General features: G+C 41.6%; 1 protein-coding gene across 2 annotated transcripts in view; it reads left to right on the forward strand.

Moving 5' to 3' along the window:
- atrn (attractin) overlaps positions 1-20,651 on the forward strand; it is a 104,542-nt gene that overhangs the window by 17,234 nt on the left and 66,657 nt on the right. For both annotated transcript variants that reach the window (XM_026339108.1, XM_026339107.2), the window contains exons 7-21: positions 1,405-1,495; positions 2,826-3,075; positions 3,581-3,764; positions 4,122-4,276; positions 6,747-6,831; positions 9,368-9,591; positions 10,797-10,918; positions 11,819-11,957; positions 12,078-12,259; positions 14,113-14,332; positions 14,846-15,031; positions 16,377-16,622; positions 17,358-17,495; positions 19,040-19,133; positions 19,921-19,973. In XM_026339108.1, coding sequence (XP_026194893.1) covers positions 1,405-1,495; positions 2,826-3,075; positions 3,581-3,764; positions 4,122-4,276; positions 6,747-6,831; positions 9,368-9,591; positions 10,797-10,918; positions 11,819-11,957; positions 12,078-12,259; positions 14,113-14,332; positions 14,846-15,031; positions 16,377-16,622; positions 17,358-17,495; positions 19,040-19,133; positions 19,921-19,973 — 2,369 coding nt within the window. The remainder of the gene's footprint in view (positions 1-1,404; positions 1,496-2,825; positions 3,076-3,580; positions 3,765-4,121; positions 4,277-6,746; positions 6,832-9,367; positions 9,592-10,796; positions 10,919-11,818; positions 11,958-12,077; positions 12,260-14,112; positions 14,333-14,845; positions 15,032-16,376; positions 16,623-17,357; positions 17,496-19,039; positions 19,134-19,920; positions 19,974-20,651) is intronic.

The raw sequence follows: 20,651 nt of genomic DNA on the forward strand, positions 1-20,651 counted from the left end.
TTAGCCTTGTGTGTGTTACCGCGTGCGTAAGTAATGTTTGCCTCTCAGTGCTGCCAGGAAGAAGCCATATGACTTCCTGTCTGTTGAAAATCAACATGGAAAAACAACACAGCTCTGTGCAATTAAAACTGTAAAATTATAGGATCTTCACCCTGAACTCCACCCAGGAAGATTGGATTTATTCCCTTGACTCATGTTTTAGTTTTATGGGTTACCGACAGGCTAAGGGCTTTTTATGGACAGCTCAGCTTCTATCGTGTGAGCTGTCTTCCAACTTTATACAACTTTTTGTGGTTCTCTCTTTGGGATATGTAGTTGGATTAGATTCCCTCTCCTGTAACTACTTATCTTTTGATTAGTAGTTCAAAGTAGGTTAGTTTGATACCGACGCTGTGTAGTGTGTGGATCACAGACTTTGTTGCATGGCACTTTAAGTTTGGGTGTGGAAACAATTGATAGGAAATTATGCATTGGAACACATCACATTAAGGTTAAAGTTCCACCGTCCACATTTCTACATGTGTCGTTCTAAATGGCAAAACAGTTAAAGATATAATCTAGTTCAGTGTTTTGGAAAACTCCCAAGTTGGATGAGAAGATAAATAATACTCCCTTGTCCCATGTGTTTAAAACTGGGAATGGGGAAACTGCAACCTGGCTTTGTTAGAAATTAACAAACTGAATCTACCAGCAACTCACAGATCACAGATACAGACGTTATAAATCATAATAAAACATCCAAACAGAATCTAAAGTGTAAAGATGACTAGTTCTGGTTTTACAGTGCATTCTGTTCTGGATTATTTCTTCACTCAGCGTGGTGATTTTCCTGGAATCTTTTCAGTACTAGGACATTGATTAATCCCAGAGGGTAACTAATGTCCCTCATTTCCCGTCTTTGTGCTAACCTACGCTAACCAGCTGCTTGTTCTAGCTTCATATGTAACTCATGTAACTTTCAACAACGTCTTTTTTGAAAAATGTAGAATAGTTTGGTAAAGTGTTAAGCTAATCGTAACCAAATGCACATTTTCTCATGCAGGTAAAGTGTATTTTGAGATCCACAAGTCTTGATTAGTTCCAGCAGTTTTCCACACGTGCACATTCAGACTTGAGGCACTTTGTATTTCAAGCCTTCAAATGCTTCATCACAGTTTTTGGGTTTAAGGAATCACCCAGTACTCTGAAATGTTCCCCTTCACCCCACTAACTTCAACAGGGAGGAACGATCTTCTAGAACAAAGGAAAAAAGAAGCAGTTTCACTTGAGTCTGTGTTCACAGGCGCCACCTTTTGTCTGGGTGAAAATCCTCATCACACTTGAAAACACATCTTTTTCAAGTGAGTATCCTTGAGCTTCTCTTCCATCATGCTCATCAAACCTTTCTGCTCTCTGTTTCTGTAGGTATAACCTCAGCAGCAAGAGCTGGCTGACCCTTGACCCCTCCGTCAACACTGTCACACCACGATATGGCCACTCCCTGGCTCTGCATGAGGTATGTGGATGGGGGGAGAAATGTTCCTTCTTCTCCTCTTAAGAATTAGAGGGTAAATAAAAACCCACTATGATTCTATACTTACACACTCCTGTTGTTTCTGCTAACGTGGCCTCAGTGTAATGTGAGCATTACTTCAAAAGAGGTTGAGAAAAGAGCGGACGACATCTAAGTGAAGTGGAAGTGCTGGTAGGAATATTATAAACTTCCATTCTTTTATTTATGCTTTCAGTAGTGTCTGTGTGTTGTCTGGAACTAATATATAAATCTCTGGGTTTTGATATGCTGCACTGAAATGATGAAGCAGTTTCAATTCAGCCAGAAAAACTGTTAGCAGCCGCCGATGGAATAATAAATTGCAGTGAGGCGGATGCAGAGGAACATGCAGTCTGTCTGCTGTGTGGTTTTTAGAGAAGAGAGTTTGAGCTGCTGAGTGTTAGTACGGCACCAATTGCATCACAGTGTGTGATTTGGTCTTGTAAGCCAGTGTGGGCTTGCAAGACAAATCTGAAATCAAATTGGTGTTGATGCATAACAGAACTGAGGTAAACCACGGATGATGTACTTGTTCAGGTTCTCGAGGACACGTAAATTCACTGGTTCATAAAAAGATGAAGCTACTACTGCTGCTACTTCTACTAAGTCTCACCTTGAAGCATTTGTGAACAGTAGCTGTTTTCTGTCTTCTTTGACTTTGTGGGATATGTGGTTTAGTGCAGGACACGTTGGTTATTGAGTCTAACTAGACACTTTTTTTGACTAGTAGGATGAAATAAAGACTTTTCCTCCTCCTCTGGTTTTCAGACTGAGTATCATGAAGTGCATTCATGTATTTTACCCGTGTTTACTGTGGTATGAAATCAAAATAATAAAATGCCAGGCTCCTAATATCAAGATACCGTTATTCTGTCTGTCCTCCAAGCTGCCTTTAGCTTTTTCAGAGGGGGAATTATTTTGTAGGAAACGAGGCACAGGTCAGGGAATAATAATAAACTGGAGTTATTATTCAAAACTCAAGGACAGCTGGAAGGTTATTAATACCCAAGGATTTGAATATTTCTTGGATGATCCCTGCTGGGTTTTGTTGGTTTGAAGAAACTTTATTAGGTTTCATTAGAATGAGACTCATCACTGTGAAACTGTGCCCGGCTTTGGTTCATTCAGGGGGTAAAAAGAGTATCGCAGTTCACAATCAGCCTTTGACACCACTGATAGTTGGAGGACAAACGGTGAATCTCTCAACCCTCCTTTTAAAAAAATCTCTTTCTTTCTTGCTGTGGCTGTATTTTTTACCTAAGTTTCACCACATATTCGTGTTGGTTTCTACCAGGGGAAGATCTACATGTACGGAGGAAAGATTGACTCCACAGGAAACGTCTCCAGCCAGCTGTGGGTTTTCCACATCCAGAACCAGACCTGGGTCCTCCTCAGTCCACGTGCCAAGGACCAGTATGCTGTGGTGGGACATTCAGCTCATATTGTTCCTCCCGTCCAGGAGGGAGCCAGTCCTGTCATGCTGGTTCTGTTTGGACACTGCCCTCTGTACGGTTACATCAGCCAGGTGCAGGAGTACAACATCGGTAGGTTGCACGTGCAGGTCTGTGTTTATAACAACACGAAATTAAGAGGGTTTTGGACGCTGGTGGTGTTTCCATCTAACTCACTGTGCTCGTTGGCAGGAAAACCAGACTTCATTAAAAGGTCTTGTTGTCTTTTAAAAGCCAATCTGTCTGAGAAAATGGGATGAATTAACCTGCAGTTGTGGCCGACAGACGAGAGTGCTTCTCTGAAATTGTTCACAAATGAAAGTCATTCCCTCACTGATCACCAGTAAAGTCTGATCTGGTCTGATGCTACTTTCTTACTTTTGATGCAATTTAGAAGCAATATAACAAAGATTTACATTAAATTCAATTAAATTAAAATTTCTGTCACCAACAAAACACTGTATAAAACCATGATAACTTCAAAACACTCTCTGACTCTGACACTCTCTTTTTTGGTATTTTATTCCACTAATGACACCTTAAAGCTAATTTTGTATTGCTGAGTGAAAGATGTGTGTATGTGTGTGTGACCCTTCAGCCAAGAACGCATGGAGCATGGTGTCTACTGACGGTGCACTGGTCCAGGGTGGCTATGGCCATAGCAGTGTTTTTGACCCCGGTACCAGAGCCATCTACATCCATGGAGGCTACAAGGCCTTCAGTGCCAACAAGTATGGCCTCGCTGGAGACCTGTACAAGTTTGATGTGGACAAAAGGAAGTGGTGAGTGTCTTTGTTTAGTGACACACACAAATGTTGTGGGGAAGTATCTGTTTAGTTTTCAGACTTGTTTTATCTTTATTAGGAAGCATTAAAAACTGAGGGGTGCTGTACTCTGTAAGATCGAGAACGTGATTTAGTGTCAGTCAAAGCAATGGTGAGGTAATGGAGACGACAGTGAGCAAAGACAATGTAAGGAATGAAAATGTAAACAAAAAGAGCGTGTTTGTATATCGGTGACAGGAACAGTTGCCCGTGCAGCGTGCAGGGATTATCTGAACAGATGAAGCTCTGTAAATGACCCGATTTCTTGTCTGATAGTAACAGATGTGTAAGAAACGGCTCTGTGTGTCTGTGCAGGACCATTCTGAGAGACAGTGGCTTCTTCCGCTACCTCCACACAGCGGTGATAGTGAGCGGGACAATGTTGGTATTCGGAGGAAACACACACAACGACACGTCCATGAGCCACGGCGCCAAGTGCTTTTCCTCAGATTTCCTAGCCTACAGTCTGGGTCAGTATCTCACACACACACACACACACACAACAGCAGCAGCTTGTACAGTCTGCTTTCCCAACCTCCCTTCTGCTGAGCATGCATCATTTTTGTTCTCTGCACTGAGCTGCTTTGCATTCATACAGTCACAAACACAAACTCGCACACACACACACACCTGGGAGCTGCTCAGTACAACCACAGCGTTTTGTTGATGCGCAGTGAGCAGCTCCACTGGAGCAACAGAAGGTCAAATGTCGCAACTTGGTGTACATGAGCAGTAAACCACAGCACACGTTCAGACGAAAGTCTCATAACAATACGGTGTTTAGTTTTCTAGCAGTGCAGTGCTGTGTCCTGCACACAGTAATATCCACAGTACATGCAGTGATGTTCATGTAAACATTTTCCTCTATGGAGCAAGTTAAGAGTGCCTTTAAATTACAGATACAGCAGCCAGGTTCCAAAATGTGATGGAAATCCTATAATTAGAAGAATTTAACTGTTATAATGCCCATATAAGTATAAGTCACACATGAGTGTGACTTATACCTTGTATGTTCAGACTATACTTTTTAATATATATAAACAAACTCTTAAATTCCCTCATGGCACGGGCATATTTCAAGATGACAGTGTCAGGATTCATCGGGCTCAAACTGTAAAAGAGTGGTTCAGGAAGGATGGATTGGCCACCACAGAGTCCGGACCTTAACCCCATTGAGAATCTTTGGGATGTGCTGGAGAAGACTTTGTGCAGCGTCCGACTCTTAAATCATCAAAACAAGATCTTGGCGAAAAATGAATGCAACTCTGGACGAGAATAAATGTTGAGACACTGCAGAAGCTCATTGAATTGATGTCACGGTGAATGTGCTGTAATCAAAGCTAAAGGTGGTTCAACGAAATATTAGAGGGTGTGACTTTATTTTTTTGGACGTGCAGTGTATAATCCAATTTAAAGTCCTCTGATATGTCCTAATAGATGTTAGCACAGCTTCATCAGAAACCATCCTGACATCCTCATTTTGTCAGCTGCCTGCAAACGTTGTAAATTGAGTCGGCCTCCTTCCGCAGCGCTGTCATAAGCTGCTCATTAACGGGAGGCTTTCAGTCTGTCTGGATGGGAGGGAGAATTCCCTGCAGGCCATGAAATGGCCCGAGGACATTCTGTTTTTCTCTGTCATTATGGAGATGATTGACAGGCAGCGGAATTACAGTGTCAGGGGCACAAGCACCCCCTCCTGTGCAACCAGCTTTTGTTCATGAGAGTTGCATGTAAGAATTGAAATATGGCCAGTAAACCCTGTTTTTATGCTCATCGCAGTGGCGTTAAGAACAGATGATGGTGGAAGTGGCAGCAGCACATGTAGAGGTGTCACATCAGTGTAGTTCTTGGCGTAGTGTCCCATTAATACACATGTACTCACTTGATTGGCATAATCAGACTTCCTCATCTCAAACTCGTCGCCACTAAAATCAAATTATTTTCCTCTGAGAATTTGTATTTAAGTCAAACTTTTCTCCCCCCCTCCCTCTGCACTGACATCTCGCTCCTCTCTGACACTCCTCATCCTCTGTATGATTTTGTAATTGGACAGAAAAGACTCGCAGACTCTTTTTTCCTCCGCCACCCACCCCCACCCTCACCAGCCAGCTGCAGGGTCGGTGTCAGCAGCATCAGCTCCGTAATTGTCTGGTAATTACAGTCGAGACGGGCGGCACGTCGTGGACTAATTGCCCCTCCTTAACAGGCTGAACTCAATTAGAGCGTAGAATTTAAGGGCCGTCCGCTGTCCTGACATTGGTAGATGGTGTCGTAATAAATCTCCACTTCGAGGGGCAATGCACCACACCACCTGCAGTATTGGGCTTTGACACCAGAGGGCAGTGTGTGCCTGTGAATGAGGAGCCCTCACAGTTGTCACTCTCTCCTCTGGGAAACCATGATGACTTGCACTGCATTGTACTGAGTGAAGGTGATGTACTGCAGTCACACTTCTCTGTTCCAGCAGCTGTGACTTTCAGGCACACAGTGGTTCTTTGTTTATCGTTTTGTTTTGACAGACTCATGAGAGGTCGACACTTCATAGAAACTACCTTAGAGAATCTATCGCCACATTTAGTCGTCTTTTTGCCCAGTAATGATTGATTTGGTGAGATGTCAGGTCAGTATTGTGGTCAAAAGCGGGCCACATGTGACCTCAGAATGGTCCTGAGATAAACGTGGAGCATTACAACGATTAATGGAATAAATAAGAAACTGATTTCTGCCATAACAACTGAGTTCCTCCTCCAGGAGCAAGAAAACTCAACACAGCAACAGCAGACGTTCCTGTGTAGTCATTCATTCACTCATAGTCAATGTATGAGATTATATTTAATGAATTGGCTTCTTTCAAATGCTTTAAGGTAATTTTACCACTGACATGAATATATGAGCTGTTCAAAGTCTGATGTGTGTGTTTGTTTTGTTTTTTCATTCCAGCATGTGATGAGTGGACCGTGTTGCCTCGACCTGACCTCAACCATGATGTCAATCGTTTTGGGCACTCTGCAGTCTTCAGTGACGGGTAATCTTTTATTCACCTCTTAAATATAGATGCTTCACAACAAAGGCGTTATGGATAATTATAGGAAAAGCTGCATACTAAACAAAATGAAAACCAAAATACTATCTGACTTTATCGAGTACAGTTGCTCTGCCATGAATTCTACTTTTAGAAATGTTAGTTCCTCTGTGAGTTTTGATTCTGCTAAATGTTTATTATTGAGCATGTAAGAGGAAGGAAGGAAGGAATTCAACACAGTCTAATTAAAACTCAAACTAAAACTGAAATAAATGAGTTCTAATAAGTTTTATGCCTATCAGATATAAAATGATTTGGGTTGACATCGTGGGACTTTTTAAAGTAACTGTTTCTCTGTCTTTGTCACATATCTGTTCACTTGGAACGTAGTTCTAGGAAAAATCTGCAAACGTCACACATTCTGTGGAGGAAATTGAAGGAGAAACTGTATCACACTAAACTGAAAGCCGAGAATAGAGTTGTGTATTGACTATAGACTTTCTGATAGAAAAGTTGTTAGAATCAACACGTTGCTTTGAGGGATGAGACCGTTCGGTTCTACCACTTGTTTGATGAGGGACAAACACAATAGAGGTAAAAATGCAAAATGCAATCCACGTATTGTAGCATAGAGCTGAAACTGAATGACTTCAATTACATCTCTGCCCATCTTGATTCAGATATTATGCTTGAGTTTGTTAGTTGTGATGTTTTATTATTCTCATTGTCTAATATATAAAAAATACTGTTAAGAGTTATGATTGACTGTAAGTGAGGTAATTTTATGAAAGTTTATAAAAAGTGAATTTGAGACTTCAGCCCAGCCTGCTGCAAAGTGAACAGCAGTATAAGAATAATAAGAAGAAGACAAACATTCACAGCCCACCGACAGAGACGGAGACAGTGTGACTGAAAAAGCCAAAACCTTGTTACCTTGGAAAAGAATCCTTTGTGCATTCATACATGACATTTTATTATTAGTCGGCAGCATGAGTAAAATGTGATGGGTATGGAGCTATGACCAGACGGGATGACTCATCAGACATTATCTCCACCGCCACCAAAGCCAGACGCAGTGATCCATACTAACAAACTATACATCCTGTTGTAGAGAACGCATCAAATATTAACATGAATCGCCAGCCGTGTTCAAGTAGGTCCTCACCGATGACCCCTGTTTGTCAGGAGCAGTTAAGAGTTGGTTCTTACACTCATTCGTTAATTGGTCAAATTCAGATTCATTGAAATCGCTGTAATATTCAACTTTAGAACATTTTGCTTTGCAATGAAAAAAATCAAATGCACTTAGCTTTAAGATTTGAAAAGAAAATAATAACATACATAATAGTGAGGGAAAAAATGGAAAATGCACTTTGAAGGAAATTGGTCAAATTTAGCAAAGACTGCGAAAATGCACTCAGACGTTTCTCTGAGATTAAAACAGCCATGTGAAGGAGGCGTCCTGTGGAATATTGAGCAAACACGACACTTACCGTACATAACCCCCATCTTTACTTTGCCTTCAAGTTGATTTAGAAATTCTATGTAAGCTTTTCCACTTTATAAGGACGATGGTCTTGCACCACTACTTATACATTTTTTAAATATATGTATTCGACCTCGACCTCGATCTTGCAACAACTCTCTGCTTTAGCCAATTTAGATTCAGCGGTTAACCTGCATGTAACTACTTCATGTTTCTGAACTCTGGGAGAAAAATAGAAAACCCACGAGAACACATCCAATCAGAAAAGCTCTTGTCAACCACTCTGGAATCAAGCCAGGAACCTCCTGGTTGTGAGGCTTGAAACTACTTTGTACCAAAACAACCAATTGTTGTTCATGGAAAGAGATTTTGCTTCGGATTTTTAAGTGATTTTCAGTTTTTAGCACCACAGAAGAAATTTCATTCACCTTCATCATACCGAGGCGGACGAAGGCGTTTCAGATGAATATCAGTTCTCCTCTGCTTCTCTGCTGTGACTAAAGTATTTTAAATGAGAAAGAAAGCAGCTAACTGATGTGGTCCTCTGCTAGACTCCCACATTCTCCTCCTTTTGATCCGTTCACACAGCAGGACATCCAGAGCGAGCAGTTTGAAGTGTGCCCTCTATGATCCGAGAGGACTTTTGATTAGACTGGTGCAAATTACCCATCCACCCTGCACAGCCGGTGCCACCAGCGCTCACATACACATGACCTCGCACTAGCAAAGTAATCCCAGCAGCTGAACAAAGGCCAGAGAAGAAAGATGTTCAAAAATGCCCTGAACCTGGCATCCAAACACACATTCACTCAAATGCACAGCAGAGGGGTCCGTCAGGTGTGTCGGTGCAGGAAGAGAGCTGCTCTTGGGGATTTAGCAGAGTTGTAAGCCCACAGAAAGAGGAAGACTCCTTGGTTTAAGCTTCTCTTGCTTTAACTGGGGAGAATTGTAGGTTAGAAATCAGATCCTCTTACTGTACTTTGTGAATTCCTTCCCTGCTCTTACTGCCCTCGTCCTCTAACATCTTCTGTTTTGTTTTGTTTTGTTCTGCAGTGTGATGCACGTGTTCGGTGGCTTCAACAGCCTGCTGCTGAGCGATGTCCTCATGTACACCTCGCCCAGCTGCTCGGCCTTCTCCAGCCTAGCGTCCTGCATGCAGGGCTGGCCTGGAATCCACTGTGTCTGGAACAACACCCAGGGGACGTGTTTGCCTTGGGAGAGCAACACTCTGGGAACCGAACAGCAGCAGCTTCCAGCCTCCTGTAATACAAGATCATGTAGGTGCCACCACTGTGTCCTGTACACGTCTGCCATGTGAACATAATGCCACGATTTTAGATTCTTGCTGCTTTTCGTGAGTGTCTGCAGAACTCATCTGCATTCACAACACTGATGTCAGATGAGATGCATAGACTGTCAGAAACAGCTTGTTTGTCACGGACTGCCAACGCAGTCTTGCACATCAAAGAGCGAAAAATGGCACAAAATGTGTCACCATGGTGTGTGTTTCAAAATGTCTAAAACGTGGCCTTCATGCCTCTTCAGAAGAGGAACTAACCAGCTGCTGTCTTTTCTCTGTGTGTGATTGTTGCTTAACCACAATCGGCTGCTTAGTTGATCTTAGTTGAGCATAACACGATCAAAAGTGTTTGGTATTTTTTAAACAATTTTCTGACATTTCACAGACAAAACCGGACACTTTTGCTGTGCTGATATTTATAAACTAATTAATGAATTAATAAATTAAATAAATGGGAAAACATATTTTTAATTATACCAATTTTTAGCTACACCTAAATGTGTGCAGCAGTGTGTCCCATAGATAGATGTGTCCTATAAACACTTCACATTTCCTTTTTCTTTATAAATGTCAGTGTGTCCCAGTCCTGAGGTCCTACTGCCCTGTGTGTGTGTGTGTGTGTGTGTGTGTGTGTGTGTGTGTGTGTGTGTGTGTGTGTGTGTGTGTGTGTGTGTGTGTGTGTGTGTGTGTGTGTGTGTGTGTGTGTGTTGGATTCGACAGGGAGAGTTCAGCCAGGTCTTTCCACTTCCTACAGAGAATTCTCTTCCATTTGCTGTTTGCTATTTATCACGAAAAAAAAAAATCCTTAGCTCCACCGGTCTCATTTTCTGGTGCCGACATCTACAGAAGTGCCAGCAGATGGAAACTGCGCCCTGGGACATCTCTCAGGCGCATTTAATACCAGAGAGGCCCTCTGCTCTTCTGCTGTCTGGCAGTCACCCTGCCCCAGTTTCTCCAGATGAAACCTCATGTCCACGAAATGTTGACTAGTCTGGTAGAATCTGAATTACTTCAATAGTTGTGTAGGAAACAAATAAGGACTAAACAAACGCACTGTGCTTTCATTTTAGGGTGGTTGGTCAGATTCTCAATAAGAAGTTGTTGAAACTGTAGATTTGTCAGTAGTAGTAAAGGCTTAAGTTAGGTTATGTAATTATATTTTATCTGTTTTCCAATCTTCAGATGCTGATAACGAGAGGTGTGACCAGTATACTGACTGCTACAGCTGCACTGCCAACACCAATGGCTGCCAGTGGTGTTCATCTCAGTGTGTTTCTCTGGGAAGCAACTGCACCTCTGCTACGGTAAGAAAAATGACACTGCCAGCTCGAACAGCACCGAGAGGATAAAGGGACATCACAGCTGACTGCGAAGCCACATGTGGCAGTTTAAGGTTGCCAGCCTCCTCCCTTCATAAATGTCAAAGAAAATTTATACCATTCATTCATCCCCTCAGTTAAACCAGCTGTATGAGGATGTGAGAAGCAGGGAAATGCATTCGTAGAGAGTTAGTTTCTTTAGAACAACGCTGGTGTTGAATGTTCTGTGTTACATTAAAAGAGTCTTTGTTGTCAGACAAGCAAAAATGTTTTAGACAAAATAAGTCTTCTCCTTCAGGATCTTAAACAGTTATAGACTCTTTGAAGCACAAGTTCACCCCAAATTCATCCAGATATTTAGAATTAGATACAAAAATGTTGCAACAACTTTTCCCTTTTCTTACTTCATTTCATCCAAGAGCTACTGGTACATGTAAAATTTAAATAACAATAAATAAAGAACTTATGAAGCATGTTCTTGTTTCCAACTCTGCATCTGATTTATAAATCTGTGGTTAAATTACTGCTCATGCGATGCTGTCAGGCACTCAGAGACAGTTTGTGTGTGTCCTCAAGCACTCTTATCTGCGCTTGTCTCCAAAATGTTTGATAAATAAGGATTCCCTTCGTGACTGCAGGGATTTGATTATCTAACACTGGTGATAACCTCACTGTCTATTCGAATAGCTGTGGCTTCATTAAGATAAAATCTTGTTCATAAGGTTCTTTGTCCCTATTTAACACATTTAAATCTTTGTCAATGAAAATCTAAACTTGCTGGGGTCGTCTTCATAAAATGTTTCAGAAACAGATGTTATTCGTACCACAGGCAGTTTAATCATTTAGTACTAAGAGTTTATGCCCATTATTTGTGTTTCTTCCCAGGGGGCCATTGGGGAATATGATGTGTGCCCCAGAGACAACCCCTCTTATGTGTGCAACAAGAAAACCAGCTGTAAGAGCTGCGCTGTGGACCAGAACTGTCAGTGGGAACCTCGCAACCAGGAGTGCATCTCCCTGCCAGGTAACTGTGGATGTCTATATCAGAAGTCATATCACATGCAACATATTTCTCAGCTGCCGTGTCTGCTGGTGCTCCACATGTATACGTGCGTCACAAACGCTCCTGTTCTCTCCATTGCAGAGAACGTATGCGGTGAAAGCTGGCATCTGGTGGGCAACTCCTGTTTAAAGTTCATCACCGCCAAAGACTCGTACGACAACGCCAAGCTGGCCTGCAGGAGCCACAACGCTGTTCTGGCCTCACTGACCACACAGAAGAAGGTGGACTTTGTCCTGAAGGAGCTGCACATAATGAGCATGATGGTAATGAGCGTGTACTCTTCATAGACATCAAGTAGAGGATGAGGCAGACGAGATAAGAAAAAGAACTGGCACACTGATCCAAGACAGACAAATACACGAAGAAACAACCCCGTCTTTGATTTATGGCCAAAAATTGACTGTTGTGCTCCCGCGGTTGCGTGTCTTTGCAGTTGTTGCCCTCTTTGTCATTTTGTCCTTTTTATCAGCAGGTGAGCTCTAGTTGGGCTCATTTTGTCTGCGATTTTTGGACCAGTGAGCATGAAACAAATCTTCCATTAACAGATTCTTTCCTCAGAGCTCAGACATCTCTTACTCGCTCCATTAGAGCAAATGCACCGAAATCTATCCCGGCAATCGACCGACCACCCCAAGCTGCTGTTTATCTCATTAGATGCAGGTCACATATCTACAGATAGATGTGAAGGATGGACAGATGGACAGTGTTGGCTATCACCATGCATATATACAGTGTAGAAAATACATTTCTGATAGAAGCAGCATATTATACAGTACATTTACTGTGTAAGTGCTGAATGTATTTGTTTTTGAAGACATTTTACTGCCACTTTGTGTTTTATACACTAAACAATAAGTCGGTCAATCAGTCAGTTAAGAGCATAACCAACGGAATAAAGGATAATGAAAATAATTGTTAGTTGCAGCCTTAAATTGTTGCCACTGAGCTAAAACTGGGTTCACGCTGTCACTTTTCCTGATTTAATAAGCACTGTAGATAAGAGTCTTGGAGTTTCATGCTGTTGAGGAAAAATGTTTTTTGGGACTCAAAATATTGGCCTAATTACATCTAACTCTGTCTAAATATTTTAGAATGTGTCTTCACTCGGGTTCACTGAAGAGTGTTACATAATCTCAAGTGTGTCAAAAGCACTGTGAGAGTACAGCTATAACGAACCGCCCCGCACTTCAATAAAACACGCTGTCGTTTCCAGCTGCATTTCCCCTTTAGTTTCTTTATACATCACACAGCAGGCGCCAACACTGTCCTCTCCTACTGCGACCACCCATGCAAAAAATGTAAGCCACTCATGATCCTACAAGTTCCCTGGAGGCACCACATGGCGTATATAATGTGGGAACTAAATCAGAAAAAAGATAAACCATACCAGTCTGGGCGGTGTGAAAGTCACACTAATGAAATGATTCCCCCTGTTGGTCTAAATTCACTTCTGCTGGTTACAGGTTATCTGAAGAATTAAAGCCTAACAACTCTGGAATAACAAACTGTCCCGTTCAACAATAAAACTCTGTACAGACCCACGCACGTTACGCCAGCGTTCCTGCCATGTTATATTGGAATTGTTTGTGCTGTTTAGTAGTTCCAACTATTTCCAGACAGGAACAATCAGTATAAGAAATGCAATTAAATCCCAATGGAACAGTAATTCTACTCACGTCTGTGGAAGATTGAGTTCTCTGTGTTTACTACTACTGCTACACCATAGCCATTGATTAGAGATGGAATGGATAACAGATCTTCTCAGGTCAAGCTGCTTTTATTGCCTCTCAGTCAATCCAGTGGAATTTATGTCAATACAAATGAAACCTTTCAGTTTCTTTTTTGTTGCTGCTTACAACCAGGGTAAGTTTGTAATTGCTAACTGTAAATCCAGCTATCACAATGTGCTTCTAACACTGATTTTTATCAAATGTCACATAATTCTTTAGCTGTGGAGTTATTGGTGCTTAAGTTGGGATGCTCAGTCGTTTCTTTTTTAACCCCTTGAATCCAAACGGATGTAGTCGACTCCATCTTTACAGCAGGAAGAGTTTCTGAAAAAACAACCTGTAAAGTCCTTGTTTTCACTTTGTTTCTCCGTTGTTTGTTTTTACAGTACAAGGCCACAGTGACGCCCTGGGTGGGGCTCCGGAAAATTAACGTGTCGTACTGGTGCTGGGAGGATATGTCGCCATTCACCAACACCACCCTGCAGTGGCTGCCCGGGGAGCCGAGTGATGCTGGGTTCTGTGGATACCTGGCCGAGCCGGCGTCCAGCGGACTGAAAGCTCAAACCTGCATCAACCCTGTGAACGGCAGCCTGTGCGAACGACCAGGTGGGTTCCCAGCAGTGTACAGTGGGATAAAACAGTAATAACTGAATCTTTCTAATCATGTGCAGTCCTTCTCACTGACCAATCTTGACATGCAAAGGTGAGATAATGTTGCAGGAATGATGAACTCTCCTCTATATTTTTTCTATCGGGTTGACCAGTTCCTTACCAGAGTGATATTGTCTACTCTAAACCCGGCATTAGTTAGCGATACATGCCCTCTGAACCTAACGTCAGTAAAGTACCAGTTAACATAAGATTACATTCCACTATATCTAAATCTGAAACATCTTGACATATTCTAACCAGTCTGACTGTTGGGAATCTTCCAGAAGTTGTTCTTTTGCTAATATATTTTTTTTACATCAGTTATGAGGTCAAATGGAATTTCTTCTGCTTTACTACCAGCACTACCAGAAGGGATTTGACTCCCACTGGGATATCCATGCTAAAAATACATGTATTCAAACTCCATGGGTTGTAGAAAATAAGTTTGAGAATGAAAATGTTCCTCAGCCAACCACAGTGCCAAGCAGTGCCGGACGCCGTGCGCCATGAGAACTACCTGCAGTGAATGCACCAGCAGCAGCTCGGAGTGCATGTGGTGCAGCAACATGAAGCAGTGTGTTGACTCCAACGCCTACGTGGCCTCCTTCCCCTTCGGGCAGTGCATGGAGTGGTACACTATGAACGCTTGTCCACGTAAGATATCTTATTCTGTTTGTGTGATTTTTGTATTTATTATTTATTCAACTCCTTTATTTTATGTGGCCATAATTTCCAAGTATGTAATTTTTTAGTATGTTTAATTCAAAATGTATGTTTTAGGTAGTTCACAGCAGCTTGTCACTTGTTTACAGCCAAGCGTATCTTTATATATGGTGGATAAAAGTTCTGATAATCTATGAATAATGAATGAATATTTACTTGGGTTGAAATGTCCCCCACTTTCCCTATAATTAGTAATAAAATACAGTCAAAAGTCACTCTGAGGAAATCAAGGATCAGTAAACTGAAGCATTACCTTCCTCTCCTCTGTTGGAGTCTGTTTTGTAATCCATAATGTCTTTTCATCAGTTGACTTGAGCATCATTGATCGTGTCATACCTCAGTGTAAGAGCCTTTGGCAGCCTTTGCTTTGCAGCCCTGCTTTCAGCGTCTCTTGGGTCGAAGCGCATTGATTTTACATAAAATGTTTACTTTTAAGTGTGCACAAATCTCTCAGTGCATTCGTTATTCCGGTTACCCAGTTCTTGTCCTATTTAGTCCAAACAAATTGCTGCTGTGCCGCTGTAGAAAAGCACTTTGCAAAAGCACTTTCAAATGTTGCAACGTACTATTAAACCTCAGATTAAGTTGCAACGGCCACATGTATAACCACCTATGTCTAGGTGTCGGGATGTATGAGTTGCAATCTGTGATAAAGGGAAACACGAAAATAAAAGCATTAATCTGAAGTACATAATGCTTCAGTTGCAGTTAATTTTCTCAGCCGCTCAGGCGTATGTAGCGGTCTTCGTCAGGTTTAAAAATACCCTAAAAGAAGACAGAACATTTGAAATAGCTGTGGCTCTGTGGAGCAGAGCATCTTTAAATGTATGCTGCATGCATGTAGCGGAGCACATTAAGCTCTTCCCTCTCCGGTAGATGAGATGGGGATTAATAATCTGGTTTAATAGTTTGATGACTTGTTTTTTTTGCGCAGCACAGCAGAGAACAGTTTTCATTTATTTAACCTGGCAGGTCAATTAAGTACAAATTGTTGCTTATAGCCATAGTGAGATAAAGCACCCTGAGGACTGAGAGTTAGGAATTCAAATCTAGGCAAATATAGGAAGCAGGTGGACAAAACCACTGTGCTGGAATGAGCTGAATTAACTGTTGCTTGTTGTAGGTATGATTAAGTTACTGAAAATGGTGGCCCCCACTTACTAATAGCCAATAAGATACATAATCAAATGCACCACTTATTGACTACTGTGTTTATGTGTGCAGTTAAAAACATCAAAGACACTCCCAGTGTAACCAGTGTTGTGTTTTGGTGCAGCGGAGAATTGCTCTGGGTACAGAACATGTGGCCAGTGTCTGGACCAGCCGGGCTGTGGTTGGTGCACCGACCCTAGTAACACAGGCAAAGGTCAGTGCATTGAGGGTTCGTACCGGGGGCCCTTCCAGACTTCTGTCCCGGCCCCATCCACCCTGCCTGGTCTTCCCGCTATCCCTCAGCCAGCCCTCAATGCCAGCATGTGCCCGAGCGAGGCAAAATACAACTGGTCCTTCATCCACTGTCCAGGTAGGAGACACTCTGCGTTCGCTTTGTCTATGTGTGATATAGCTGGAAATCTACCTAATGCTACTTCTAGGCTAAAAGTCAGGATCTCTCCTTTGCTGTTGTGTTGTTTTTATTTTAATCTGTCTTTTGCAAGTCCCCCCCTCCAGCTTAATGAAATCATATGCATATTTGGTTCTTTTTTTACTCAAGTAAAATGGTGACAAGTGATTTAAAAGAAAAAATCAGGTCAAAAAGAGCTGCAGATATCTTAGTTTCTGTACAAAATGCAACTACATATTATCTTAACACCCTCAAACTCATCTCCCTTCAGACCCACATAAGTCATTATGCAACAGTTTATTGGCTGAATAACACTCCTCGTATCCAGTGAACTGTTTTCATGTGTAAAATTGCTGAAGTGCCTGCGTAATGAAACTTGAAAAAGTTTATTCTCTAACGACCAGATTATTTGCAAATGCATTCGATGATTCATTCTAATTGGAAACTGACAGATACTGGTCAGTGATCAGCATCTCTGTGTCTGTGTCATCTTGACAAATCAACCTGGCTGCCAAAGAGGATATCAAATGAACGGTTGTTGTCATGTGAGGGCCTCATGCGGATCCAAGCCTGAATCACATTCTCTACTTACTAAATTAATTTACACATTGGTGCATGTTTGGGGCCTGGGGCTGTGAGTTTAGAAAGAGACTTTTTGCTTTTTGTGTGTGATGAGCTTTGTTTACTATTTGGCAGCTTGTCAGTGCAACGGTCACAGCCAGTGTGTCAATGAGAGCGTATGTGAGAAATGCGAGGACCTGACAACTGGCCGACACTGCGAAAGCTGCATCTCCGGCTTCTATGGAGATCCGACCAACGGGGGCAGCTGTCAGCGTGAGTATCCACGGGTCATTCGGTCCAGCCCTAAATCAACCAGACAGTCTTTATGCGCACGGCTTCATTTAACTTGTCAATATTTTACAGTTTAGTTTTATGTCGGTCTTTTTCCTGATTCCTGGCTGAACAATGAAATGTTCCTGTGGGACATTAAAGATTTACTTTGCTCTACAGCTAATACAGACAGTCAGTCAATGAGAAAACAAATCATTCATTCAGTTGTTCTTAGCTTAGTTTAGCTCACCAGTATATTTCAGCCACGCTGTGTGTTTTGTGTAATTGATTTGTTTTTTAGCTTTAAATCCAGACGTCCCTGTTGTATATGTGTTTACTTGGTTCTACTTCAACAACAGCCAATCAAACTCTGTCTCTCTGCATATTTTCATCTTGACAGTATTATGCATTTGTTGTTTATGTTCCTCAGGGACATTAAAGGCAGGATTGACTCCACAACTAATCATGACATTATTTACATCGGTTTGGATCAAGAGGCATTAATAAAAGCTTTAATAAAAAGTACAGTCAGAACCTCAAAAAGGAGCTAATGAACTAAATAATCTAGAAAATAAATGTACATAAATTACGATAAAATCGGAATATGGCTTGTTGTTCCACCAGCTGTCCCACATTGTTCCTCCAATTTGTACAAATCTTCCAGCTGTTTATACCAGGAGGTTAAGTCATTTTCAAAATGACTAACAGTGTTAATGAAAAGGATTGGAAATGCTAACGTTGGTGCAGGTGCAATAAACGAGGTCTTCAACATCACCAATCATAATGGATTGTTACCAGCCTCTAAATCTGTGCGGTGGGATGTGGAAAGTCACCTCAGGTTGAGTTAGGAGCTGGAGCTCATGTGTGAGATGCAGCGTTAAAGCTGGGTTCCCCTCTATGAACAGATGTGGCTCTGGAGGTAAACTCCTGTGTCAGAGCTGGATGTGTTCTGTCCTCCTTGTCCTTTCCTTGGAGAATAAGACTGTTACTTCTGTGCAACAGAGTGTTGCAGACAGGTTTGCTCTCACTGTTGTTTGTGACCATGCGGTGAACAGCATTTCTGAGTATGTGGCCTCTCGGGGTGCGGTTCTGAAAAGGACAGGCCATGGGGGACTTAAATCCAACGTCAGCAGCGACAAACAAACCTAGACGGGGGATGGTTGGGAGGAACAGCCTGTCTGAACTGAACCCAAGTAGTGCTTTTTTTTATTGGTTTTATGGACACATACAATTAACTTTTTATTATAAGATATATTGTATGAACGTTCTGTGAAGGTGGTGTTGAAAGGCTCATGAACAGACCTAGTAAACCCAGATGTGTTTTAGGGGTTATTCTGGCTGCGTCTTGGCATTTAGACAAATATCGATTTGACGTCTAGTAAAATATCAGTGTTATATAATTTACATTAGTACCTGTAGGACGTGTACAAAATCATAAAGACTCAAGATATTGTACACATCGTCATGAAAGGTAAAGAATAAATATGTTTTACTGATTTTCAGTGAGGCACTTGAATGTTACATTTCACATTTCGTCTTTTGCTCAGCCTGCAAGTGCAATGGTCACGCCAGCATGTGCAACCCCAACAATGGCAAGTGCTTCTGCACCACCAAGGGCATCAAAGGAGATCGCTGCCACCTGTGAGTTTAACACTTTATGACACTCGCTCGTCTCTCCATCCTCCTCCTCCTTCCTGCCTCTGTCTCACCTCACTTCTGATGCGACTGCAGTTTCATGAACATCCTGTCACTAAAACATCTTAGTGTTCTTCAGTAAAATGGCTCCATCTGAATTTTCTTTTTGTCATTATAGTATTTGTGACTCACTAAAGTTTTGATGGAACTGAAAAGTGCTTCATATTGTCTTTTATTTATTTATACTTTGACCTGCAGACCTTAGATGTTAACGTAATAATTTCTGACAAACACAAAGCCTTATGGCTGCTACTAAAATAGGAATTCAAACATTCAGAAGGTTCTCACAGGTTTACAAAGTCGCACTGATTGCTGATCATAGAGATGAAGAGGCCACATTTCAATATGTTGATATTTAAAGCGAAGACCTCCACTATGTCCTGCAGAGCAGCAGCTGTTCATTACTGTTTGCTGCTATATTTTTGGCCGTCATTACCACAGTGCTTCCTCAAAGCTAGTACAAACCTGAGATAAACTTTCACCAATTAATGTTAGTCAGTGCGAATAAGAGGCTATTTTTGAATTTCGAATATTTTTGCAGTGTCTGTGAGCTGACTACATGTCATGACTCAAGCCAGCGTCTGTGTTTGCTTCGCTCACTGCGATGTGAGGATTTCCCCCTCGTCAGCAATTAAATCGTCTCCAGTTCACCTTCGTCTCGCTCCACTTTCTGTCCTCTTTCTCCCATTTTTGCCCTATTTCCATTCATCATTGTTTCGCCTTTTTTTTTCAGGTGTGAAGTCGAGAATCGTTACCAAGGCAACCCCCTCAAAGGAACATGCTACTGTAAGTGGAATTCCAATTACCAACTTCAGTGAAGGTGGGACGGGGGGCTAGGAAAGCTCTGTGAGGCCTGACTCCTCTTCTTTGTTCAGGTCAATGCTAAGACAGTTACATGGAGCTTAAATCAAAGTAGGTCTCAAGTAGTTTTATGTTTAACAAAATAACAGCTGAGGGAGAAACTGTGTGTTGTTCTTTTTTTTTTTTTTTAAGAAACAAGTCACAGGTGAAAAAAATCGAAGGAGAGACACAGATGAAAGTGAATAGAGCTTTTTAAAAAGCCTGTTTTTCTCTTGCCAGGGACACAGAACTGCACACTGCAGATGAATCTGTTGACATTACCATTGTTGTTAAGTCTGATTGTGGAGAATATAATTAGAAATATATATAATATATCTAAATATTATAATATAATAGAGCTGTCACAACATGAAGTTGAACTGACTTTGTCCTCCACGGTCTTCAAACACTTTTATACTGATTCAAACTTGTTTCTTAACAATCCAGAAGAAGCTATAAATACCTGTAGACCCGGTGGATCCTTCTTCTGTACTGTTCCAATTTCACAACTGACTCAACTCACTTCAGCAGTGGAACTTAAATTCTACATTTCTCAAATGTTTTTCTATTTCATATTTAGTTATGATTGAAAAATTTGTTTCCTTCTGTCACTAGTTGCATGTA

Source organism: Anabas testudineus, chromosome 22 (genome assembly GCF_900324465.2).
Source record: "Anabas testudineus chromosome 22, fAnaTes1.2, whole genome shotgun sequence".
NCBI classification, from domain to species: Eukaryota; Metazoa; Chordata; class Actinopteri; order Anabantiformes; family Anabantidae; genus Anabas; species Anabas testudineus.